At 47.0% G+C, this 26,634-nt stretch overlaps 1 protein-coding gene across 1 annotated transcript in view; it reads right to left on the bottom strand.

Annotated features, from left to right (window-relative positions):
* Window positions 1–25,595, bottom strand: part of ST8SIA1 (ST8 alpha-N-acetyl-neuraminide alpha-2,8-sialyltransferase 1) — a 103,564-nt gene extending 77,969 nt beyond the window's left edge. Inside the window, exon 1 of the mRNA XM_030238025.2 lies at window positions 25,167–25,595. Within this exon, the coding sequence (XP_030093885.1) occupies window positions 25,167–25,411 (245 nt within the window). The 5' untranslated portion in view covers window positions 25,412–25,595. The remainder of the gene's footprint in view (window positions 1–25,166) is intronic.
* Between the last annotated feature and the right edge of the window lie 1,039 nt (window positions 25,596–26,634).

Below are 26,634 nucleotides of genomic sequence, written 5' to 3'. Positions count from 1 at the left end.
TATGTAAACACACACTGCAGAATTCCACCACTGCACTGTAATATCATGTTGTCATATACATTCCCCATGTATTCAAAAGGTAATCCCAAAGAGACTGGAACCATTTCCAGTGGCTGCACAGGAGCTGTAAGCAGGAAAACCTCAATTATTAGGGACTACTAAAATGCTTGATATGGCTCTTCTCCTCTGCAAGAGAGGAGATTTTATTCAAAACCATAAAGTCATCCACAAAAATTTAAATTTAAGCATTTTTAAAAGTTTTAATGTTACTTTTCATCTCTAATAATTGGTATTTGAAAAAACACGTGATTTTTCCCTACCAAAAATTGATTTTGCCATAAGTTCATCATTCTCTGCAAATGAGTATTATTTTTCCGGCACACTTCAACTGAAGTAACAATAAGGACCCAGCAACAACATCCCTCAGAAAGTGGCAGAGTCCACAAGGCTGGAGACCTCAAGACACAAGAGGACAAGCTGCTGCACGCTCCCACCTGGGTCTGATCCCCCAAAAGGCTGGGACAGGTGAGCACCTGAGGCCCCTTCCCAGCCTGGCAGGTGTGGGGTGCTGGAGCTGGTTATATCCCTCTGAGCAGGACCCAGCTCTGGGCCAGCCAGAGCAGCAATTCCCACTCCAAAACACCAATGGCTTCATCCACATCCACCAAGGGAAGGCTGCACATCACCCTCCTGCTCCTGCCCAAATGAAGCCTTCGTCACAGAACTGTGAAAGACAAATTATAGCAAATTTGAAATCTCCCACTGAATAACCTTTGCAAAACAGTGTAAAACAGGTGTGGAATACTGTTCTAAGCACAAGATTTGACTGTGGAGATTTTTCTGGCAGTCCACCAACCAGTTTGCAGATTTTGGAAAATGATTTCTCTCAAGCGGAAGGAAAATAATTCTGCAGATTTTTCTATCGCCACAGCAACTCTTTCAAAAAACATAAGCTAATCCAAGATCAGCTGGAGCCATTTGTTACAAAACTGTATAACACAATTAAAATTTTCCAGTGAAATTCTGCAACTCACACCTTCTCTGGAAGTCTGGTCTGAGCAAAAAGCACAAAGAAACACCCAAATAACTTAGTGGAAAGTTATCTAGGGAGGGTTTCATACTAATGAATCTTTTCTTAGCCAGGGTAGACAGAAGAGCTAAGGAACAGCTCTTTGTACAAGTCCCACCCTATTTATTAGGTGAGATATTCATCTCTCCTCCTTCCCATCCCCTAAGACACCTCCTTCCAGTTCCCATTGAATGCTTCATTAATAAACTTATTATGAAAAGCAGCAGGGGTCTCCTGGAAGGGCCACAAATAGGCAGGCCACTCGTTCAAGAATGAAGCTGTGTGCATGAACACAACAATCTTCTGCACTCGTGTGTGCTCTCCATCAGAAAATAATTTATCAAAAGTCTCTTTCTGATCCAAATTCCAAAGTTACAAAGCAAGAAAAGCTTCATAGGAAAAGGTTCATTGAAAAGCAGAATGGATTCAAATCCAAACCAATAGCAGGATACTCTGCAGGATCAGGGAGACTGAGCTGCTTGCTAAGCTTGATTAAAATGTACAGCATGAATGTTATTACAGAATGTGCAGAACTGCAGCAGCTTTCAGTCAGCAATCTCAGCTCACTGCAAGCATTCCTCCACTCACATCACATAAACAAGATGCTTTTGATTCAAAGTTCTCTCCAGTTCAGAGAAGACCTGTATGTGAGAGGACTGAATATTTGGATTAAAAAGGTACTGGGGGTCTTCAGATCCAAGAGCACTTAGGGGACAAATCCCTACTTGTGAGAGAAGCAAGAGAAATGTTCCCTGGAGAATCTCACTTCAAGCCCCTCAGATTTCAGCTGTAATTGGGCACCAGGCAGATCATTAAGGAAAAGGCAGCCTCAGCACTGAGTTCTTAACCTGAATTCACTCACAAAACTTTCATAAAACTCCCAAACTACTCATTCTCCACCTTAAGTTAACAAACTTTGCAGTCTGATTTCAGCTTGCAGACAGTTAATGCTTAATGGCACCCTGGTGTGACTCAAGTCACAGTCAACAATGACACAGGAGCTATTCTGAACATCCCAAATGCAGCAAATATAGTAGCTAAAAGAAAAAATGGACAATTCCTTGGCATAGGTTGTCAGCCAGGAGGTCACAGCTCTTTTTCTGTCTCTCCTCTGCAGTGGGGGGGTCCTGTCTCCCCAGCTGGGCACCATTTCTCCAGCTGCCTGGGAATGCTGTCCTGCAGGGAATGTGGAAGCACCCCCAGCACTGTGCAGGGCAGGGGGAACAAAGCTCCTCCTCCCAGCTTTTCCCTTTTACATCCATTCAAGTGAGCTGCACTGCATTCATGTGAAAAAGAGCAGAGTGATGAGGAGTCACTTGGGCAGCAGCAGCAGAAGAAGGAAGGCACCTTCACAAAGATCCTACAGGGAAGTGGTGGAGTCACCCACCTGGAAGTGTTCGGAAAACAAGGATGGTCCAGAGCACAGGGATAGGGAAAGGACAGGAGAGAGTACAGCTTGATGCTGCTCCTGCAGGTCCCAGCAAATGCCAGCAGTGCCCTCACTGAACAAGGGCATTGATTCAACCATTGCACAAAAATGTTAACATGAGACTTAATATTTCATTACAGTATGGCTTTAATGGAGCATTAAAATAACAACTGAGGCTCACATCCAAGTCTGAGATAAAAATAATTTCTGAAGTGAATTGCTTTAGTCAGACTCTGCTCAGCTGCCTGGATTTAGGTGACATCATGCTAGCCTTGATCTGGTGACTGCAAAACAGAGCAGGATGTGGCAGCACAGCCTGACACAAACCTTCCCTTCACGTGGCAGCTCCCATCTGCCTCAACTTCCCTTGGGTTGCTTTGGGATCAAATGAAAGCCCAGGGAAAAAAAAGTACCTGGCTTTGGAGTTTTGGCTGGTGTCAAGGCAGAACCAGCAGGCTTTCACTCACAAGCAGGGTTTTGTGGAGCTGCTGGAATCCAGAGCACAGGTGGTCACTTGGGTTCACTGGGGAAGAGCTGCACAGATCCACTTCAGTGCAATTTATTATTGCCTCCACCTACATAGCCCCAGCAGCAGCAGGGACACCCACCAGGGGCCTCCTGCAGTCCTGTTTCCCAGCATGTGCATCCCCTACTGGAAATACTGCAGGGACTGAAGTCAACAGTGGCTCTGAAACACATCAGGCTTGACCAGCTCTAACCGTCTCAAAATCTAATCCTGAATTCTCCTCATTATGTCTTTGGTGTAATGTTTCCATAAGGATAACACATCCCCATGTTTTTGCAAGAAGTGGCAAGGGGAAAAACCAAAATCACTGCTTAATAATGTATTGTCTTTAGAAACCCTGATCAGAGCTGGATGTTTTTCACACTTCAGGTTTTGGCTGATTTTTAAATAATTTTTTCTCCCTCCTTTATGAGATCCTTATAGGAGGCTGCTCAAATTTCTACCTCCTCTCTGATGAGCAAAAAGGTTGGAGTTTCCTGAATTTCTTGCTGTGAACAAAGCTTTTTTCTCTTTCCCCAATTCCTGTGGTTATTCTCTCTTTTTCAAGACCCACCCCTAAATATTTCATTCTAGATAAAGCCTGGAAATATTATTTCTAGGGTAGCTACCCCCGGCTAACTCCAGGGACAAACTGACCTCTCATTACTCACACCATCCCAGAACAGACCAAAAATCTGGGCTCATATCCCATCTCCCAGAGTGGCAGCAGCCAACACCTGCAGCTGTAAGAGAGCCCTCTCAAACAGCCCATAATGACCATTTTTCTGGCCATTTTCTGCTCCAAGCTGTCAGTCTGGGAATTTTATGGCACTACAGAATTCTACAAAGCCATCCAGTAACAGTAAAATCACTGGTTCTACTACAGTCAGTGAGCTTGGAGCTGCAGCTAACATTTGGCTTGTGAATATTCCATGAAAACATTGTTTGGTTTGGTCACATACACTGAATTTGTCTTTCCTAAAAGTCTCTTTTCCTAAAAAGCTCAACCTAATCCTTGCAACTGAGGATTAGCAAGAAGAATTCACTGAGACTTGGAGGTTCTAGTGCTGTTTAAAGGCATACCACCCCACTCAAGATTAAATTGAAAACTATCCTCAGCACAACTCTTAGGGAATGCAATCTCAAAACCTCCCTCCTAAGAAGGATCAGCTGGACAAGTACCAAATGGATAAGAGAATGGCCAGTGCAAAGGCTCTGGATACCCACAAAAGCACACCAAATTGAGATTTTGGAACAAGAGGCAGAGTTGGAGCTCTAGCTAAAACCGAGAGCTTTGCCAAATACAACATCTAAATCAAAAATACATTGCTGTGCAGAGGTTCACTTCTGAAAAAACCCAGTTACCTAAGCTTGAAGAATAGGTCCAAGTGCAACAAAAAAGAAATATAAGAAGAGTGGATAGCACAGAGCAGAACAGAGATAATCTGATTTACTCCCCAGCCAAGGTCTCTGCAATATGGTAAGATTTTATGAAGAATGAAGTCATGACCATATTCTTCCTCACATTTATTATTATATTGTTCCTTGGTGTGAAGCTTTCAGCCTATTCCAATGCCACCTGCAGCAATTTCTGGAGTCTGGACTTCACAAGGATCATGCAATATTTCCCCAACTTCCTCAAGAGATGAAAGTTGTCAGGACAACAGAAAGGCTGCAGACAGTAAATCGTGCCTGGCACTGCGACCTGCACGAAAAGAAAGAGGCTGCACTGCAGAGACCACAGATAAAGGACAGTACATGGAAAACATCTTCATCAGCTTAGCAACGGAGCTGCTGTGACTTTTTAAAGCAAGGAATTAAACTACAAATTAATGATAAATGGCCAAATCAATAGCTGGGGAAGAAACTATGAAATCAAGAACTTGTACCTTTTCTCCATCATTGGTATCTTGTTAGAATTTTTTATAGGCTTTTTTGAGGTGCCCAAAAGGGAAACAGAGTATTTTACTTAACCTGAGAATATAGTTTTCACTACCTGCTCTCATTTACCCAGAGAATATTTGGATTTTCATTACCAATTTTACAATGACTTATCTGGCACCACCCACGCAGTAGAGTTCACAGTTCTGTTTCCCAGACTGCAAAAGAAATAGAAAACTGTTTTTCCATCCTGTGGGATGATATGGTTACCCCATCCTTGCTGCCTTGGCCTTGAACAAACAAACCCTGCTGCCTTCCAGAAGGCAAAATCTGAGCTGTCAGTCACTGCAGCACCTCATCCTCATCTCTGACTCATTTTGTTTAACTCTACTTTTTTTTTTAATATAAAAATGATACATTTTTCTTCCAGGCACATTCAAAGTGCAATAGAAAATGAGGGAGTTGACTTGGATTGTACATTTAGGCTGGAGAAATACAGATGAGACTAAAATTTGCCAGGGACTACCTTTTTGATTGAGCAATGTTTGTGGACTAGAAGAAGCCAGGATACAAAACTGAGAGAATTCAGATTTTTCAGCCTGGAGAAGAGAAGGTTTTGGGGTGACCTAATTCTGGCCTTCTGGTGCCTGAAGAAAACCTCCAGGAATGATGGAGAGGGACTATTTCCAAGGGCCTGGGGTGACAGGACGAGGGTAATGGCTTCACACTGACAGGGAGCGGGTTTGGATGGGAGATTGGGAAGGAATTCCTCCCTGGCAGGGTGGGCAGGCCCTGGCACAGGTGCCCAGAGCAGCAGTGGCTGTCCCTGGATCCCTGGCAGTGCCCAGGGCCAGGCTGGATGGAGCAGGGGCAGCCTGGGACAGTGGGAGGTGTCCCTGCCACAGCAGGGGATGGAATGAGATGATCTTTGAGGTTTGTTCCAACCCAGGGCATTCCACGATTCTGTAACTGAGTCAATAAAAGCCTACCAGATCACCTGACAAGCTTTTAGTTTACCTTCCCTCCTGCCAATTCCTTTACTTAAATATGGAGCAGCTTTGATCTGAAAAGCTACTGCAACACAGAATTGTTCGCTTCCTTTCAGAGAAACACATTTTGATTCATGCAAACTTGTCTCAAATTCCTATGCACAAAGCCTGCTTGCAAGCTTTGAAATACAAATTATAAGGTATGAATTTTAGATTATGAATTCTAGGACTTGGTCAGACAATGTTTTTCTAAGACTCTCATCAGATGCATAAGAGCTGTATTATAAGGAAACTTTTGCTAGTCACTACAAATTGTGACTAGCAAAACTGAAGATATCCAAATTATTCAGGCAGTAAAATCTACAGGAATGCAGGATGTCTGAGCTGTCTGCATTGTTCCCAACCACATCCAGGAGAGACAGCAGCAGGGGCTGGACACCTCATCTAGGAGCTGCAGTGAGCAGCCACATTCCCTGGGGGAGTGAGGAGGCTGAGCTCCAGGGATGGTTTTGGGGGGCAGACACAAACTCCCACAAGGCTGAGACCCAGGGGCACTGCCCTCTGCTCTGCCAATGCCAGCACCAGCAGCCCCCAAATCCAGCTGTGCCACAGCACTGGAAATGCAGACTGAGCTCACTCCTAGCCCTCCCCACAGAGACCCCACCCTCTCGGGTGGGCTCCATCTCACACTGACCTCTCTGATGGCCACTGAGGTCACCCTCTAGGGTGGGCTCCATCTCACACTGACCTCTCTGATGGCCATGAAGGCAGGAGTGCCTCAGATACACACATCCACATCTGCCAGCTTTATCCTCTATTCCAGCCCATGGAGCCAGGCCAGCTGCTGCAGAGGTGAGCTCTGAGAAGGGGACTGCAGCACCCCATGGAGGTCCTGCCTGCCAGCAGCCCCATCTGATGGTTTTTCACCTCTGCTCACACATCCCTCACAGGAATGAGCTGGAGCAGCTGCACTGACAGGAGGTTTTGTCACAGAGAATTCAGAGGCAAAGGGAGCAGGGCAGGGGAGGAGATTAATTGCTGCATGTGCTATCTTTTTTTTTTTTTTTAAATCTTAGAAACCCGGCAGGAAGAGAGCAGTTTTCACAGATATTAGGTGAAATTAATGAACAGCTATCTTGCAAAACAGCAGAACCATCAATGGAGACAAAGTTACACTGCATGAGGCAAAAATCAGCTGCTCTCACCCCTTCCCTCCTTCCTTCCAAAGAAACCACTGCTTGCTTTGTGTCACCCCAAGCACAGAGAACTGTTTGGCCTCAACAAGGGCACGGGGTGGCTGTGCTCTTTCAGGAGAAGGAGATCCACTAAAAATTAATTGAGCAGCTCTAATATTACATTTGAGCTTGCACTAAAGCATTGATGGGTCCCACCTGGATCCAAGCAGTCAATTATCACACCACAGCCATTCTCCACCTGCTTCTGCAAGGCAGGTGAAAGCAATGTAAGTAATGCTCCTTGCAAAGTGCCCCTGTGCTCCAATCCAAAAAAGCACATCGAGTGCTTTTCACTAATTTGATCAGTTCAGTCATGCCCCTTGATAAAAAGGGTGAAGAAGAGAAAGAAAACAAAGTTCCTTCATTGAAGAGAAAAGGAATACTCTTGCACTTGTCACTCCAAGGGGTTTTTGATGCAAAGCCTGTGTGTGACGCAGCAGCCACTGCCTGTACATGAGACAAAGACAAGAATGTGTAAAAATACCACAGGAAAAGGCATGAAAAAGCAATACATCTTCACAGGCATATGAAGGTGCACACCTGGAGAACAGTTTTAACCCACCAAAGATGGATGAATTAATCTGAAGGAACGACTGAAGGAAGACCAGATTTGAAGGCAAACTTGTTCCTCTCATTTCTCAGAAACTGCTTCCCTCATCCCATAACTCTCAATTGTTCAGGAGTGGAATGAGTTTTGCCTGGTTGGAAGCATCCATCTCATGCCTAGCAGCCAGCAGGATGAGCTGATTGGCCAAACAAAATAGGAAACCTTGGGCTTGACCTCTCTCTTTTATCCAGTTTTTCATTAAACTGGTAGGAACTCACTACCCTTAAGACATATTATTCTGTTTCATTTGGATGAAATCTGCCAGTGAGAGAAATTTCTTAAAGTGAGTGGGTTATGATTTGAGATTTCAGTTAGATCACATTTCCTACTGGCTGAAAAGGCAAAAATAATCCATAAATGCCAAATAATGCCTTGCTTTGGCCTCCTTGAAGTGGACACTGACAGAACAGTGTGCTCTTTGTTGCTTCTGTACACCCAGAATTACACACCAGTTAAGCTGTAATAGTCTGATTTTGGGTGAAAGCCAGGATTTAATGCACCACCAAGCACTGACACTGGACTTCACTGACAGCCCTAGCTGCTGCCACCTCCAGCCTCTCTTCTGACAGCAGCTGACCCCCAGCTGGCCAGGGACCCAGAGATGTTTCTGAGCTGAGCTCAGGGCTCCTTCTGAGTGCTGACAGATGGCTTCCAACAGATAAACAAGAGCAGTAAAACTAGCATAGATAAAAACAGAGCCATTCATCTGAAACACACCTTGAACTTGCAGTTCCTCTGTTTGCAGCTAAAAGCTTCATTTTTGAAATTTTGCTGAAGTGTTTTAACCCTTGCCTGAGCACTAGGTGCTATAAAGTCACAAATGCAAACACTTTGCTAAAGGCCCTAAGTAGATTAAAATAAAGGAAAGACATATCTAAACCAGAACCTCTTTTTTATCAGAAACTCCAATTGCAAATCTTTTAAAGTCTCTTTTGGTGAAGGCACTGAAAAAGTTATATGGCTGTCATCTTGCACTCATATTGAACTCCACCATAGTTGGATTCTTTTGCCTCTTTACAGACTTACTGAAAGGAGGTAGGATCTCCCCAGCTCTGGCTTGAAATGAGTCTGTTCTTACAGGGAAGTTCAGCTGAGATGCTTTCACAAATCCCCTCCAGACACCTGTCCCAAGAACAAGAGGCTACACACCCTGTTTGTCTTCACAACTTTCCCTCCTGTAGGCCCAGTGAAACCCAAAAATCAAGTTTATTGATTATCATCTCTGCTATGATGAAACAAAAGCAGAAGCAAATGCTGGATCACAATTTCTTTTTGCTACTCTCCTACTCCCATTCCCAGGGGCTGAGTGACAGCTGTGTGCTGTATTAATTGATTTGAGATGGTCACAGCTCCATTCTGCACTCAGGAAAGTGATTTTTTTTTTCTCTCTAAACATACCTGAGTAACAAACACTGCCTTACTTCTGCTAGCACCACATTAGAAAGGACAAAATGCTGGTGCAGAAGTAATCTTTTGCTATTTGGTCTAACAGTGCTGCCAGCTTACCAACGATTCTCTGTAAAATGCCTCCTGTGATTGCCTCCTCCTCAAACCTCCTCTCCGTCCAATGGCAAAGAAACCCCTGGAGTCTCTAACAGGAGGTGGGGAAGGATCCAGGAGACTTTTCCTGAGTTTCCTCCCACACCACCCCATTTCTGAGCCACTCCACTCCTTCACTGGCCACCCAAGCCAAGCCCCCGGTTCAGCCCCAGCACATCCCCTGCTCACCACAAACACCCCCTGGGTTCCAGGGGTACAAAACACTGGGAATTCCCTGGCTTGGACTGAAGCAGTGGGGATCTAAGCACTCCTTTTGCATCTAAACATTAATCCCCGTTTCTGTTACTTTCCAAAGACACGCTGAGGCTTATCATCTGAGCTATTCCAGACCCAAAAAAGGATGGCAGAACTTCCCCCAACCCACAAGAAAGAATTTTCCAGCATAAGCAAGGAGAATAAACCTAGCTTTCACTACAAATATTCACGTGGTGCTGAAAGCAGAGTTTCCAAAACTCACCCTTCCAAAGCACCCAGAAGTTCACAGGCAGCACTACAGCTTGTGAGGGCTCTGAAACAGTCCTTAAATATCATATATTATATAACCCAAACACCTCCAGCCATCGAGGTCATCACCTATTTACAACTTTCAACCCACTGCACACTGCCATTATCACTCAGCAAATGCCACTTGGCAGCACTCCCTGCAAACAGGGAGTTCCACAGCACACCACAGTGTTTGGTGGTTCTGGGGTGGGGAGGTTTCCTGTGCAGACACAAGGGCAGAAGCAGAAGTAGAAAACAGAGCTAGCAGTGAAAAAGAAGAGGTGAGCACAAGAGAGGAAGCATGTTTGAGTCTGTCCTAATCTGACCAGTTTGCTGTGAATAAATCAGGAATGCACAAACCCCATTACCCAGAGCAATCAAACAGCTTCCCAGGGGATAAACATGATTTATGTACTAAGTTCCTATAGCCTGAAATCCTGGCAGAAAATGTAACTTATCCAACCCATCTGGTGGCCTTAACTAGCTAACACTCCACGAGAGATCAGAACTCCTAAAAGCCTGTCAAAGTCAACCACAGAGATTACTGCATGCTATGACTCCCACCCACCTTGCCGGGAGGTTTTGTTTTCCATCCAGCTCTCCTGCCTCTGCCAGCCCTGCCCCCAGCTGTACCATCACATCTCCCCTCATCCCCAGCATCAGAGGGGGGTCTGGGGAACCCTGGGCTTCCAAGGGCAGTGGAACAGCTTCAGGAAATGCTCCTGGCAGAAATCAAGTCTGGAGTTTCACCTTCCCCTCCTCTTTCTGCCTGAGCTTCCCATCCTTTATAGCCTTCTTTACTCTGAGACAGCACAGTTACAGGATGCATTAGAGTAAAGGAGTAAACAGGAGACCTGGTGCTGTTCAGGGAGCTGCCAAGCACGCTACAACAAAGCAAAACATGCCACCTTGGAATGCCTGCAAGAGTTATATATATTGCAAAACTGAAATTCTAAATTAAAGCCAAGCCTGAAGAGTTTGACATATACAGCCACACACATCACAGGAAACTATTTTGGGTTGAAGTACTGTTGAATTCCTAAGTTTAATTAGCTGCCATGCTCCAGATTTCACAGACTACCCGTAATCCAAAGAAATCTAAATATTAAAAATACTTGAACTAGGCTCTGAAAAGACCTGAGGGAGGAATTTCTAAACCAGCTCTTTCCAAAAAGACATAAAACTCACAAATGCAGTCTCACAGGCTAGTGCATTCAACCCGAGTTTGCTTTCACCCAGGAATCCACATCCACCATTCCCAAAGAATGAGGCACAGTGCAGGGGCCTTAAAAGACTCCAGGAAACCCCTGGATCACAAACTCTGTCCACTGGGAGACTTGTATCTCTCTCCTTGACAGCCTCAGGACGGCTAACAGTGATGTGAGCAGCCTGGGGATCTCTGGGTGTGTCAGGGATCGGTTCAGTGCCCCATGGGTCAGCCCAGCTGGCAGCACTGCTCACCAGCAGAAAGCCTGACTGGGGACAGATCATCAGTGCAAGCACTGGCCCATGGAACACTGCATTCAGGGTCCCCAAGGGAGTGAGGAAGGGAGGAGGCAGATCCTCGAGTTTATTGATTGATCTTGAACTCGTCAGTGAGCACAGGAGGAAGCTCAATCCTTCAGGAACACTGTGGGAACTGTGCTGGGAACAAGAATCCCCCGGCCCCAGGACATGCTCTCCTTCTGACCCCTTTGTCCCCAGCTTCCTGGGGCAGCTCTGGACTTGTTCCAAAATGACCTGACAGAATCTGTGGTTTTCCTTCCTGCTACCAAGTAAAGATAAAAAATGTGCCCTTTCAGGAAGATAAATGTCAGCCTCCTGAGCAGACTCCCACGTTCTCACCTACAGGATGTGCACTGCACAGAAGTTAACCCAACATGCTTTTTTCTTTGACCCAGCCTCAGCTCCCAGGCCTGACACAGCTGATTTGAGAGCATCCTCCAGCTGGGCAGTCCAACTGCCACCTTTTTAGGTCTCAAATTCATCTTGAAAATTCACCATGCAGCTCAAGATGTGTGACAAATTACAGAGCTCTACTGCATCGTGACCAGTTGGTCTATGCTACTCATGTCAAGAAACTTATGCAGTGAATTATTTTGAAAAAAAAAAAGGATCAGTTCAGAAGCAACAACTGAACAATTTTAAAGAGCAGTAATTCAGTTTCCACAGCAATTAAACTGTTTACTACAGGGTTGAAGATGAGCTATTTAGTTTTCAACAGCATGGTGACATTTTTTTTTCTGGTACAATGTCAAAATCTAAAAATCAACTAGATAAAAAAGCAAATTAGTACAAAAAGAGTGTATGAGCCAAAGAAGAAACACATTCTTTTAAAGTGATTAAGCAGTGATCTAAGAATAAGACAAATATATTTAAGAACTAACCATTCCAAGAACACTTGCACTTCCTTAATTAAGAATAATGAAGGAATTAATTGTTTATGTAAGCTCCAAGAACATGGAAGGCTGTTGTAAATAACAGTAATTTGGAACAAGGTGCTGAACTAAGTTAGTGAAGGCTAAATGAAGTCTCAAAATGCTAAGAATTGATTTGGGAGATCATGCTACTACTGTATTTATTGCATGACTTTTCTGCAGCATTTGGTACCAAGCCTTGACAGAGACAGGAAACTAAACTTAAAGGACCTGATGGAGTAATTAGTCCTGTTAAAGACACTTCTGTGTTTTCATGCACTGCAATAAAAGTCCACTATCAGCAGATTTCTGCTGCACACCTCTCACAAATCTCCTGCAGATCCCCACAGGGTTCCCAAACCATTGGGAGTAGGCACTTTTGGGGCAGGAGCTACATGAAGGAAGTGCTGCAGAAGAGAAAACAGCAGCAGCCAGAGCCAGAATGTCCCTGCTCTGCCCAAACCTGCACAGCCAGGTCCCTCTGGGGACAGGCTGGCATGTCACAGACCTGCAGCAGCCCCCTGCCTCTGCCCCACACAGCCCTGACCTCCCCAGAGCTGCCCCAAAGCCTGGAACCCACTCTGGGCAAGTGCACATGGCCCAGGAGCTGTGCAGGAGCTGAGAACCCCAGAACAGAGAGCTGGGAGCTTTCTGAACACACATTTTGCATCCATGCAATGCCAGCAGTGTGCCTGACCCTACTGGAGCAGACAGCCAGGAGTCACCTCATCAGAAATGCAATGTCTGCATCCAGCCAGAACAAAGCATGCCTTGTTCTGAAGTCTCACCCAAAACCACAGTAACCAACCCCATTTTGAGACAGAAGTCAAGGAATTGCCTGCTGTAGCTCATTATCCCTCAGCCTGAGCTTCTGGTGCCCCAAAGGACACGCTAACCCTCAGCAAACAAAGTTCACTAGATGCCAAGCCTGTGGACTGTCTAGTTGGCAAAATGCAATCAGAGAATGAAAAAAAAAAACAGAGCAACAAATGTTGTTTTCCTGTCTTTTTGCTAACCATATGGACATTTTCCCTAGCACAGCTCTTAAGTAGGACAGGTACCAGAGATAGCTGCAGTGAGTGGGCTGTACTCCACATATTTCATCACTCCACTTCCAAATCTCACCACTTCAACATCATCTCTAGAGCAAAATGATTCTCCTGTCTTGTGGCATGAGAACACCCTCTCCTCTTATGGTTTCATAGCCTCTCTCGTACCTTGGGCCATTGAAACTGGACCCTCAATTTACTCAAGTGATCTGCTTCCCTCTGACACTCGAGCTTCTTCACTGAAATTATCATTTATCTCACGCTGTTTTAATTAATTATTACCTCCTTGGGTAACCTTGCTTAACCAACAGAGCAGTTCTTAAATTGTCCACTTCACTGAGTGTTTTACCCTTACTTGATTGCTGCTCTGATTTAGCCATATACTTGTTCTCAGATTTCCTAACCATGGTCTTTCTCTGCTATTCTGCTTCACATAAATGTTTCTTTATTTTATTCTCTGCTCTTTGTGTTTCTTGTTCTTCAGTGCCCCTGCTGCTAAAAACTCCTTGTCTCTACTGTGTTAAGCCCTCTATCCATCTTCCACCTCCCTTTCAACCTCCCAAGGCTTCTCCATCTCACCACCTTCCCTCCTGCCCCCCAAGAGCATTTTCCTTCCTTTGGAGCATTCCATTCCACCATCTTTTCCTTCCAGCCGACAGGAGGGCTCTGACACTTCTCCCAGGAGAAAACTCAGCTTCTAAATAAGAATGTGTGAAGGAAGGCACCCTGCCCTGAGAGCAGCAGGACAAGGCTAGAGCTGGCAGAGCTGTGCCCCTGCCCTGGGAGCAGCAGGACAAGGCTAGAGCTGGCAGAGCTGTGCCCCTGCCCTGGGAGCAGCAGGACAAGGCTAGAGCTGGCAGAGCTGTGCCCCTGCCCTGGGAGCAGCAGGACAAGGCTAGAGCTGGCAGAGCTGTGCCCTGGGAGCAGCAGGACAAGGCTAGAGCTGGCAGAGCTGTGCCCTGGGAGCAGCAGGACAAGGCTAGAGCTGGCAGAGCTGTGCCCCTGCCCAGCACCTGCTGCCTCTCACCCCACACTCCTGTCATCAGGGATGGAAGAAGCTGAGGGATCTGGGACACAACCAGAGCCCAATTTGCACCACTATTTATAGAAAATATTGCTCTTTCAAGTGGGAAGAGCTGCTGGTGACAGCTGAGGTGGTTCTGGAAAGGATCCAAAGCATTAAGGCAATCCTTTTCCAGAACACCAGGACAAGTTCTTCTGGAGCTGGCAAGCCTGTGGTGTCCCCTGTAAGTTCCCAAGGGACAGCAGGCACAGCCAGCACCTCCAGCAGGGAGGGATGCAGGGCAGCACCAGGGAAAACAGGGCAAACTCCCAAGGGTGCCTCCCCTCTCCCCTTTTCAGAGGAGCTGTATCAGCTTGCAGGAATAGCACAAGCCCAGAGGACTCAGAGTGCTTTACACTGGGAGTTAGCTTTCTGAAGGTTTATGGTCTTTTACAGTATTAACATTTAAAAGCTGCTGCTAAAAAGAGCAAGCAAAAATCCTAAACATCCTTCAGGAAATTTATCCAACATATCTACTCAGTGTGAGGATAAAAGTAAAAATCCACTAAATAAATCATTCAGCCTACTTAGTCCTGCGACGAGGAATTTTAAGACAGGAATATTGCCTGAAAGTTGGTTTTTAAATACTTTAAAAATTGTGTTTATGTGCTCAATCACTTGTCCAGTGTGTTTTGGGAGATCTTTCACTGCAGTACCTTCAGTGCATTCGCTTTAGACCCAAAGAGGTGATGAGGAAATGACAATGCTGGCTATTTCTTCCTTAAACATTCCTAAAGCTGGTCTCTTCCTAGCAGTTATCCAGGTGTTTGAGAGACACCTCTATACTGGCAATTCACAAGTGGAAACAACTTCTCAAGACTTTGGGGTTTCTTTTTAATTTCTCTAAGGCAAAACAAGTTATTGCTCTTGAACGGAGGGGAGTAAGATTCTCAGCAGGCAGACTGCAGAGACACCACCTGAAACCAAATGATGAAGCTGAAAGCTCCCTGGGAAAGAACTGATTAAGCTCCAAAGTGCTGAGAAAGGTCAAATTCATCGAGGGTGAGCCCTGATTTCAGGTGACAGACACTGCCCATGCCACAGAGAAGAGCCCACGCCCCCACACTGCAGAGGGAACTCAGCTTTTCTCCCTGATGCAGATCTGCTATTCTGCAGCAGATGAGAAAACCGAATTTGTACTCAATTTGTAAAACCAACTCAACGTTTTCCCACAGATTAGGTGGGGAACAACAACAAACTGAACCCTCTTAGTACAAGACTTTCAGTAGCAATGGCCTGTTAGACAAGCGAAGCACAAAACAGTTTGTGAGAGAAACAGTTTGTAAATGAGAGAAAGCATCACAGACCCAAGGCAAAAATAAACATGTTCTAAGAAACTAGACCCATTAGCACTTACTGAACTACATTAAATAAGTGTTTTCCACGTGTTCTGTTGTCTAAACAGATTTATCAAAACACAATTTCTCTATTGATAGTTAAGTTCCTTGCTGTTGTTACCCTTTGCGGATCAGAAAGGTCCAACAGCACTCTGCCATTCCCTTCTGGATACACTAAAGACAGTGGCTGAAACAGGATAGGAAGGATAACAAGCCCAAGTGCATTTTCACAGCTTCTTCCAGCTGGGCACACATAAACCTGGAGATGTTCAGCATTTGTGCATAAGGCTCAGAAAGTGTGTTTGTGCTGGATGCTTGCTGGCTGCCAAGACAAAATGTTCAATAACATAACCTATGAAGGAATGCCCAGACTGGTTTTGTTTCTCTCATTCCCTTCACTGTTGCAGTGTCCTTAATTAAAAAATGCATCTAATTATAGGCTGATATGTAATTCTCACTGTAGCAATCCTATCACTTAAAAACTGTGACTCAGGCCCCCAAAATGATGATTAAACACAGAAATGAGGCATCTGAACTGCAACAACCCACAGAGGATTTTTACTTGCCTTTTGGGGGCCAAGCCACCATTCACATTTCCAGCACTTCCCTGCAGTTATGAGGACTCAAACATTCAGGTTCATTTCTATGCCATGAAAGCAAGACTGCCACAAAGTCCTGATTGCAGGAGTGGGCACAGCTTTACAAGGGTGGGCATTCTCCGAGTTACACTGAGTGCCCCAGCCTCAAATCCTCCAGCATCCTTTGCTGCTTGGCTCTGAGGGAGGAGTGAGCATCACCAACCAAGCCCGGTGAAATTGTGCAGGGGTCATCCCCTGGCCTGCTGAGCCTCAGAGCCTGAAAACAGCTGGGATCCTGGTCCTTGGCAAAAGGTGCCCTCCTCATAACCCTAAATTAAGACCACCACAGTGATAAACCTCAAACTCCTCTCCAGGTAACCGAGGACTTGTGGTGGATAAATAAACTTTATGAAAACTTACAGGTGAGCTATCTGCTTTACAGACAGGTAGACAGACCAAAACTTCTCAACCCATTTCCTAATTACATCATAAAAATTACAGAGGTCTAAAAGCAAATGGAAATTAAATACAGTATGTATTCATCTCAAAATTATTTTTTAAATCAATCTTTAAACAAGCTGTAGACAGAGCGTTCACTTCATCATTCCCATTCTCATCTGATCCAACATCAGTCCTCTGCTCCTGTCTCATGAATATTGCATCTCCTTTCTAGCCCATGTTGCAGCCACACCCTAGAGAAATTAATTCCCATGCTTTTTACATTGCCATTAGATACTGAAGAGCACAACACAGGAGCCTGCAGGGTCTGAAGCTCGCTCAGACAAAGAAGAAGGTAACATGGCCTGGGTGGATAGCAGTAAATCACCCACAAGGAGCAGGGATAATCGACAGACTGCATTCCAATGAGGAATGTCTGCTGCAGCACTCTCTGTTGGCTCAGTTGTGACAGAACTCACAGGTGCAGCAGCAAATCTGAAACTCACCAATAGCTGGCAATTCATTCTTTATACTGTAAGTAACTGCGAGCTACTATCCAGGAACAGGGATTCATATCCCAAATGAATGCTACACATGGAATAAAGATCTCTTCTATTCTCCCTGAAATAGATAAATGCTCCAATGGAAGTCATGGAAAGAAGAAAAATACTAAAACAAATGCATTTCCCACATCACAAGCAGTGAGTTGGTACCCCAGGTTCTAGCAGCAGGAAGAACCAGTACCCACCAAACCCTGAGCTCAGCCATTGGGGCACCCCCCAAGAACAGTCACACAGCCTGGCACTCACCCAGGCAGGCCTTGCTTGGTCTGGCTGTGCAGCCACAAACAGCACCCAGGAGGGCTCCAAGGCTCTGCAGCTCTTCTTTGTCCCCCAGCCCAGCCTTTGATGCCCTGCTGCTGATGCAGTGCACCTGTGTGCCCTCTGTGCCCTCTGGGCTTGGTCAGTGCCCCTGGGCACTCCAGGGCTCGTTCCCCTCAATGCTGCTCACCTGTCCTGCACACCTGGAGCCAATTGGGGATGATTGGGCACAGCCCCACCCCAACCACCACTGACTCTGTGCCTACAACATTCCTTCCCATTAAAGACTTCACTTACACAGGGGAAACCCATCCCAGTCATCAAAATTCATCACCTGCACAGCCAGGATCTCACTACACACATTCTTGGGAAGAAAATCCTTCTGAGCATAGAATGTCTCTCTGCAAGCTTATGGCCCTGTAAAAATAATAATTTCTGGACAATGATAATTATTCACAGAATTCCCAACCAGCACTGGTGGTGACCTAGACCTGAAGTTGTTACAAGAGATAAACATGCCATCTACACAGTTTGTTAATTTCCTTTATAACTCTGCTTCCTTTGCTGTACAGAATTCCATGGGGAACCAAACCCAGTGACCCCTGCAGTTCAAAGCAGGAGCACTGAAGCCCAGATGAGTAACCCCAATAGTCCTTGTCCCATTTGCCATTAGGCCTAAAGCTGACTGCCTCACTGAAAAAGGCAGGCAGCAGGCAGAGAGCTTTGGGCTCAGCATCACCCCTCACTGCACATTTCAACCTTTGGACTGGTTTCCTCAACTCTTGTGGCATTTCTGAGCACTGCACAGAGCAGAGGGTCCCTCATCCCCCTGCCCTGGGACACCACCACAGGGCAGGACCACAGCACCAGCAGAACAAGGGAACCTCCAGACACCGAGGCAGATGGAACTGAATTCCCAGAACTGACATTTGGCCAAGATGGACCCCATAGGAAAATATTAAAATCTTTTCACTGGAGAAAATAAAATATGTCTTGTTTGTTTGTCTTCCATCTCTGACAGGAAATACAAAGCTGTAATTTCTCTATTACAGCAATGGCCACTCCTGGCATTCCAGAAATATGCAGAGCAAGTTTTTCCCACAAGAAAGCAAGGAAAATAGCTGATGATCTGTTTTCCCAGCACTCCTTAAAGTATAGGAGGTCTATATAGCAACTATTAAATGAAAGCTGGGGGTGCTTCCTCAGAGCAGGGGCAAGCTGATAAGTAAAGCCTTTATCTTGCTGATAGGTGAAGGCAAAGTCTGCAATTTACCTGGAAAGCCTGATAGCCAACTGCTGGAACATCAAGGATGGAAAACAACAGATGCCCTGATCAACAGTGGGAGCTGCAAGACTCTGGAGAAGGGTACTGTTAGTTCAGATGGGGAAGGAGATAGAGAGTAAATAATTTCACATGAGTGCTCTGTATCACTGCTGGGAACGTTAATTGGACAATTTTAAAAGGTGCCACTCCAATAATCTGGAGCTCTCCTTAAAGCTGAGGAGGGCCTCAAGCAGCTTAAGAATAGGAATAGACTGAAGAAGAGGTGCAGGGGGAAAAAAAGGAAAAATATGAACACAATGGTTGTTCAGGAAATGTTCAGGATGCTCTCAGCAAACATGAAATACATGTTTTTAACATTCAAAATGTTAACCATTTCTATTCAGCTGTTCCCAGCAGCTTTAAAAGCCTCACTGTAGCCACATCTCCATTTGGAAAGAACATTTCTAAACCAAGAAATTAAGGAGGGCATTTTCCCCGCAAATGAAACAAAAGCCAAAATAAAACTCTGTTGATGTAATGCAATAACAACAAAAACTCCACACCATTCTGCTAAGTCATAAAATATTGTATAACAATCTAATTTCATAACTTTCACCTTTATCCCAGAGCGAGCAGTGGGAAAGTGACCTCCAGAACCCTGCTGAAAGCTGGGATTTAGTTCTCCACAATATAATTCACCTTGTTAAAAATTTCAAATACCGCTAAGGTCAAGGCACTGGGCACAGCTTCTTCACAAAGCTCAGAGCTCCTGCAGCAAACACTTCACAGAAAAAAATGCTTTACCAGGGTCCAGGGACTTATCAGTTCCTTGTCCCACCCCATCTGCTGTTTATCTATCAGGTTAAATTCCAAGACCTGGGAGAGGAACCTCTGGTCTCCTGTATGTAAAAATCGTGACATGACAACAGCTGAATCTACACTGAGGTTTACAAACACTGCTTAGCTTGGATTAATGTGCTTCAGGCTGAATTTAGCTGTGTGCAGCTGTGTTAAAATGATTTAGCATCGGGAGCAATTTCCTTGCATTTTCAGAAGCCCATGCAGCATACAGAAAAAGATTAATGTATACCCAGGGATTTGAAATTTAAGTATTTTTTGGTGATCAGAAAACTGGAACAACAGAAGACTGCAGTCCAAACAGCTTCCTCATTTCAGTGAGGTTCATCCACACTGGGGAAAGACAAATTCTAAAAGGTGAAAGACAATTCATTTTCCATTCATTTACCTACTAGCAACTAGTCTCAAAAATAGGAATTTTCATATATGTCACTGAACACACATCAAATGGGAGCAACACTGCTGGCTGCTCTGAAGATGAAAATTCCAAGGAGAGGAATAAATCACTCCCTGCTCCATTGTATGGGTGATTCAGTGCCCACTGCACAGCAAAGAAAGGGAAAAGCTAAATGGGAAAATCCATACAGGCAGCAGTGCCTGCTGTGTACATACCAGACTTTGGGGGCCCCAGCTGGGTAACCTGAATTCCAGCAAAGCCTCTCCAGCTCCCCAGAGCCTGGCTGTGGGCCTTTGGCTGCTCCCAGCTAACAGGAAAAGAGCCTCAGGGAGCTGGCCACATCCTCCCATATCTACTGGCAGGCTGGGCTTTGTACAAGTCCAGAGGAAAGCAGCAATCCAACACGGTGCACAACACCAGGGATCTCAGCAGTCTGTTTCTTCAGGCCTGCCAATCACAGTCTGTAAGAAAATGCTGCTTAGGGTCAAGGAAGGAGGAGAGCAGGAGCTGGAACTCAGGAATTTAAATCAATTCCTATCTTGCCAGCACAGCTCTCATCTGCAAAGACACTGAGAGCTAGCTCAGATCACTATTTCTCATTGTTTTCATGTCATTCAGGTATCCATCTGGAAGATATGGAGCCAAGCCTCTCTACAGCTTGCTTTCTTCATCACAGCCTCCAAATAATAACATGCAATAAGAATATTTCTTTCTTCTCACCTTCAACCTGCTCTTCAAAACTGTAGCTCTTCACCAAAACAACTTCTCATCTCAGCTGGAAACCACAAATTGCAAATACTCCCTTTATCACCAATGAAGCAAATACAACAGCAACAGCAACAAGATCAAGGGCACAGAGACAGAACAAACCTAATCCAGCATCTCCCAGGTCTATTCCTAGCTCTGTCCTTCATAAGCATTTAAGGAAAGCAGGGGTAATTCTGTATCTGATGAAGCTATTTAAGAAGGGCCAAACTCTTTTCTAAAGTGAGGCTGAGCAACACAAAGTTTAATCTCAGATTTGCCTTGAAATAGCCCAGTGAGGATCCCCAGACTCACGTAATTTGCAGTGTTGGCATAAAAAGAGAAGGGAAGAAACCCGTCTGAACTAAAGAAAACCTTGCTGACTCAGCCATAGCATCTGCCATACCCACGGGGGAGTGACCTGTAATTGCAGCCCTGTGCTCATGCAATCCAGGATGAGCAGTGACGTGCACAGGGGCTGCTCCTGCTGTGCCTGCCCTCCGTGCAGACAGGAGCAGCTGGCAGGAGGGAGTTCCAGGGGGGAAAGAGCAGAGCAGGGCTTCTGCAGGGCACACAGAGGCAGCAGCAGCAGAGGCTGCACAGCCTGTGCACATCCCCTCTGCCAACACCAGAGCCTGGGAATTCTGTCCAGCCCAGGCACTGAGCCCTGTGTGACTCCAGGGCACCCTCTCTGCTCTGCCCATGGAAAATGGACAGATCTGGTGGGAAGGAGTGGCTCACCTCAGCCAAGGTGAGCATGGCCAGTTTGGCAGTGTCAGAGCCATCACTGGGGAGCAAAGACACAAAGACAAGCTGTAGCAGATGCTCTGGCTGGAGTCAGGTCATGAGCAGTGAGTTCACAGGGGACATCTGCCACCAGTTTGATCAAGTCACCCCCAGGATAATCTCTGGTGACCTTTCAGCATCACACCAAACTGAATCAGCCGAAGCAAGAAGACAGCTGAATCTCAGAGAAGCCTTCCTGGTGTCTGGCAGGGACTGTCCCATCTCTTCCTGAAGAGCCTCTGAGGCTCTCAGCATCATCCAACCCCTCCAGGGGGACTGCTGGCAGCCCAAACCCACTGACCCCACAGCACACCCACTCCCCAGAGGAGCTCCATCCTCCACCAACAAATGAGAGTTCGTATAAACACACAGTCCTTGGGATTCCTGGTTCTATGGAGCTTGTAAGGCAGATAAAAAGATCCAGTTCTGCCTTTAATGAATTGCAATTTTTTAAACAAAATAATCCTAAAGGTATTACTGTACTCAATTTACTTCAGCAAATAACAGACAACAAGTAAAAACATTTTTCCCTAAATAATCTCAGCAGCACTAGGCCCTAAAAAAAACCCCTAAGCAATCTGTAAAAACAATTAGGGCTCAATAACATTAACCACCAGAGGATGACAAGCCATTATATTGTAGGCAGATTAGACACATTAGCTATTAGTGGCTCTAATGATGGTCTTACTCCTATTTTGACCACTTTGCAGCTCAAAATTGAGCAGTTTTACCATCTGACTGACAGAATATTCAGCATTTGTCAGACAGGAGATGCTGTCACTGTATGACTACCCTCAACCTCTAGTGTCTTGAAATTTAAAGGCCTCTATGGCTAATTATACAGATATTTATGTTTGAAAAGCAGTTCTGGAAATTCATTCAAACACAAAACTCCCATTGAATCATTCCACGAGAACCAGGCCAGTCTGGGCTCTTGCATAAGGGGTCAGATCCTTCCTCAGGGTTCCTGACTGTACAGAGAGGAGAAGGAAGCAGCAGTGGAGATTGAGGGTTGCCAGGGTTCAACCCAAACTACCCCAAATTACCCCAATGGTTTTGCTGAACTTGTTAAGTCACTTAGTGAAGTTGTCCTTGGTACAGAAGGCAAAGGGGAAATAGTCTTTCTGAGGTTTGAAAAATATGATTTCATCAAATTAATTACCCAATATCCACTTTAGCAATGGGAGTCCAGTGAGTTTATGGGAGGAGAAAGTCCCAAACCTAGCAGGTGTTTGCTCTGTGTAGCAAGAGCCTGGCTATACAATCCCACAAATGCCACTCTATTACACAAAGCAGAACTGAACTTTTAGCCCAGATTAATTCCAACTTATGCTTCAAATTGAGTGAGACCAAAATTGTCTGTTAACCAGAATGTGGCAGGAAGGCTAGGGAGAACAGCAATTAACACTGTTCTTAAATAATATTTTATTAATACTACATTAAAGCACACTTAATATTAGACTATTATGGAAAGCCATATTACTTGAAAATTCACATGCAGGTTTTCTGTGAAGCTCTATCCCTCCTTTCCCATTCCAACAGAGACTGACATTCTCTGGAATTTTCCAGCAGAAAGTTAAATTTGGAGTTTTTACAGCTGGCTTGCTTAGGGACAGCAGGACCAGAGCAAAGAGTTTCTGTTAACCTCAAATACACAGCAGCTTGCCTGACATGGGCTTCAACTTCAAAATCTTCCATCATGAAGAGAAGCCAATTAAAGAAGCAAAAATAGAGTTCTACTTTACAAGTGTTGGAATAATACCGTTTACTATACTCACTACATATCTCCAGCATACAATTTCTCTTAAAAACTACAGTTAAAGCAGATTGATTTAATGTTCATTGTATTTAGTTCTGCACCAACTCATCAAGAGGATCAGACAAGAAACAACAGCTCCTTTTATTGCATCAGACTCTCTTCAACAGCATCTCTGAGATAATCACTATGCTTAGAGAGTAGAAGAACATGTGGGCAAGTGGAATAGCTGATAAGCCACACAGAGTTTGTTACTAAACCATGTGGTGGAAATGGTCTAGGACTGTTTTGTAAACTGGAACTGCAGCAGCACTACCATTCTTCAAACAACATTTGGTTTACTAACATGACAACTAATAGACCAAACTCTTTCCTATATAACCTGTGGGGTAATTTTTTAGAAAGCTGAATTCATGTACCCCCAAAAATGGGGGAATTTGGGGCACAGGATCAAGATTAACTAATAGTCAAGAAGACAAACGTAGCTTCTAGTGTTAGTTAAGTGCTTTAGGAGAGGGATCCTGTATCTTATTAGAACTTCTAGCCAGTTCTGTATTAAAAGGAGGACTTCTTCCAGGCCTGCCTAATGAGATAGTAGCAGCACATTTCTGCTCATCACCCATCATTGCTCAGACTTCCTCCAGGGTTGGGGGCTAACCAACAATTGTGCATTTCAAGAACTGTTAGGCTTCTGTTATCCCAGCAGACAAGATATTAACTTGATATTAACATCAGCTCCAGTTCATGACAAAGGCAAATACATTCAGAAAATACTGAAGAATTTAAAATAAATCTGTATGTCACTTAAAACAAACAAAAATATTTTTAAAAAGGAAAAGGAAAATAAGTCCCTTGAATTTTGGATCTGATTCATTTTACTAAAGACGGTATTTCTGGAGGCAGTTTGATTACCACTTACTCTGATCTTTAATTTGCTATTTGGAGGACAGGGACAAAAACACCAGCCTCCCTCCGGGAAAGGGAGGGAAATCTGCCTCTCTTCCAATTGCCTGTATTTTACTCAAACATGTGAGAAATTTTTGAGAGGATGCAGGTCTCCACTGCAGACTCTTTTAAAGGAGAGTGATTAAAAATTCCTGCCCAGCGCAGGGACCGGCTCGGTTTCCTCGGCTGGCAGCTGGGGTAGCTCGGCTGCAGCCTTCCCCTCTCCTGTGCAGCTGGGAAAGCGAAACGGGCCCCAAGGACTATCGCCATTTCCCAGCCACGTCAAGAGCAGAGAGGAGAGAGAAAAGGTGCCTTTTCACGTGGCTTCTCTAATAAACCGCACAGAGCCCAGGAGCAGCGCGGAGCCTCCCGAGGCTGCTCGGATGCACATCCGCGGAAACCTTCCCTGCGCATCCCGGGCTCTGCACATCCATCCCTGCGCATCCTGGGCTCTGCACAGACATCCATCCCTGCGCATCCCGGGCTCTCTGCACAGACATCCATCCCTGCGCATCCCGGGAGCCGCACGGACCGGGTTCTCTCCGGGCAGCCCCGGCAGCGGGGGAGCCGGGCCGACAGACCCGGGCTTTGTTAGCAGCCGCGGAGCTTTGTTAGGTGCCTCCGATACCCGCCAAGTGAGAAGCATCCCATTGTGCAGGCGGCCGCCGCACCCTCGGAACCCTCACCCCTCTGGCAGCGCATCCCTGCGGGGACGAGCCTCCATCCCCCGCGCCGAGCCCCTTCTCCTCCGCAGATAACGGAGCCACCCCAAAAAAAGTTTTGCGGGGCAGAAGGGCCCTGCCCGCCCGCCGCCCGCTGTGACAGAACAAAGGGTCGGGAAAGAAGAAATAAAGTTTGGGGCTCGGCGGGGCGAGGAGAGGCCGGGCGGGCTCCGGGCGCGGCTGGCGGTCCCCGCTGCCCGTCCCCGCTGCCCTTGGGCCGCGCACGGCGGTACCTGAACAGGGCGACCGCAGTCTGGTTCCTCCTCCACGCCTTGCCCTGCTGCAGCAGCACACCCTGCACGATCTCCTTCTCGTCGGGCAGCCGGTACACGGGGAACACGTAGAGCCAGCAGAGGACGAAGACGCCCAGGGCGCTGGCGCCTACGGGCAGGCGGGTACGCGGCCACTTCCACGCCAGCCCCGCCATCCTCCTCCTGCTCCCGCAGCGCCGCCGCGGCTCCGGGCCGCGCTCCGACATCAGGCCCGCGCCATGCGGGGCCGCGGCGGGGGCCCGGCCCGGCTCGGCCCGGCTCAGCTCCGCTCAGCCCCGCCGCCGCCCGCCGCCATCGCCGCCGGGGAGCGGGGCTGCTGCTGCCGCTGCGGCTCGCTGCTCTCTCGGCGGCGGTGGCGGCTGCCGCCCTTGGTCACAGTCATTTGGTCCCTCGCGTTCCCCGCCAGATGATGCTCCGCCGCTCCCCGCCCTCCCTCCGCCTCCTGCCGAGCCCCTCGCTGAGCACCGACCCGGTAAATTTCCACCCCGCCCCGGGCGCGGGGTGCTCCGGCCTCGCTGCCCGGCCCGCAGCCGCCGGGGGAGGGAGCGGAGACCTCGGTGCTGCGGGCTCCGCTCGGCGCCACGCCCGCCCCGCCTCGCCGCGGGCACCGAGCGAGGGGGGAACCCCGGCACGGAGCGCGCTCCCGCTCCGGCCTCGGCCAGGCTCCCACCGACCGCTCTCCCTCGCTCTCTTCTTCCCTCCCGGCGCCTGGCTCCCTTCCCCGGCAGAGGCCGCAGCTCCCCCAACGCGCCCTGGCGGCACCGACCCCCGCCCGCCCCGGCCCGGCCTCCCTCCCGCGCCGGGACCCCCCGAGCCCTCCGGACAGACCCCGGGCCCAGCCGAGAGCCCCGGGCCGCGACCACCGCCCAGGCAGAGCGTGTCCCGCCCGAAGGACATCCCCCAGACCGCGCACAGGAGCACCCGCGGGTTCAGGGACTCGGGGAGGACGGAGCAAGCCGGGGGCACGGCAAAGCCAGCGCAGAGCGAGCCCTGCCAGCAGCGCCCGTCCCACCGCGGCTCCTTCAGGGAGCGCTGAGGGCACTTGCTCTCCGCAGCCTGGAGGTGAGGGGGCTGGGGGGACACCTCGCAGCTGCTCTGCAGCTCCCTGTCAGGGGAAGCAGAGGGACAAGCACCGCTCTCATCTCCGTGGTGACCCCTGAAGGACCCGAGGGAATGACACGAAGCTGTGTCACCACCCAGATGGTGGTGGGCACTGTAAGAGGCTCCCCGGGGAAGTGCTCATGGGATCAACCCTGACACAGTTCAAGAAGCATTTTGGACAGCACTCTCAGGCACACGGTGGATTCTTGGGGGTGTCCTGTGCAGGAGCAGGAGTTGGATTTCGCTGATCCTTTTGGGTTTCTTCAGTTCAGGATATTCTCTGATTTTCTGTGCCCACTAGAGTGGTTGGGTCTGTGAAGGGAGCACA

The sequence above is a fragment of the Serinus canaria genome, chromosome 1A (assembly GCF_022539315.1).
Source record: "Serinus canaria isolate serCan28SL12 chromosome 1A, serCan2020, whole genome shotgun sequence".
Lineage (NCBI taxonomy): Eukaryota > Metazoa > Chordata > Aves > Passeriformes > Fringillidae > Serinus > Serinus canaria.
Note: the sequence above shows the minus strand (reverse complement) of the source record. Positions and strands in the feature narration are given on the sequence as shown.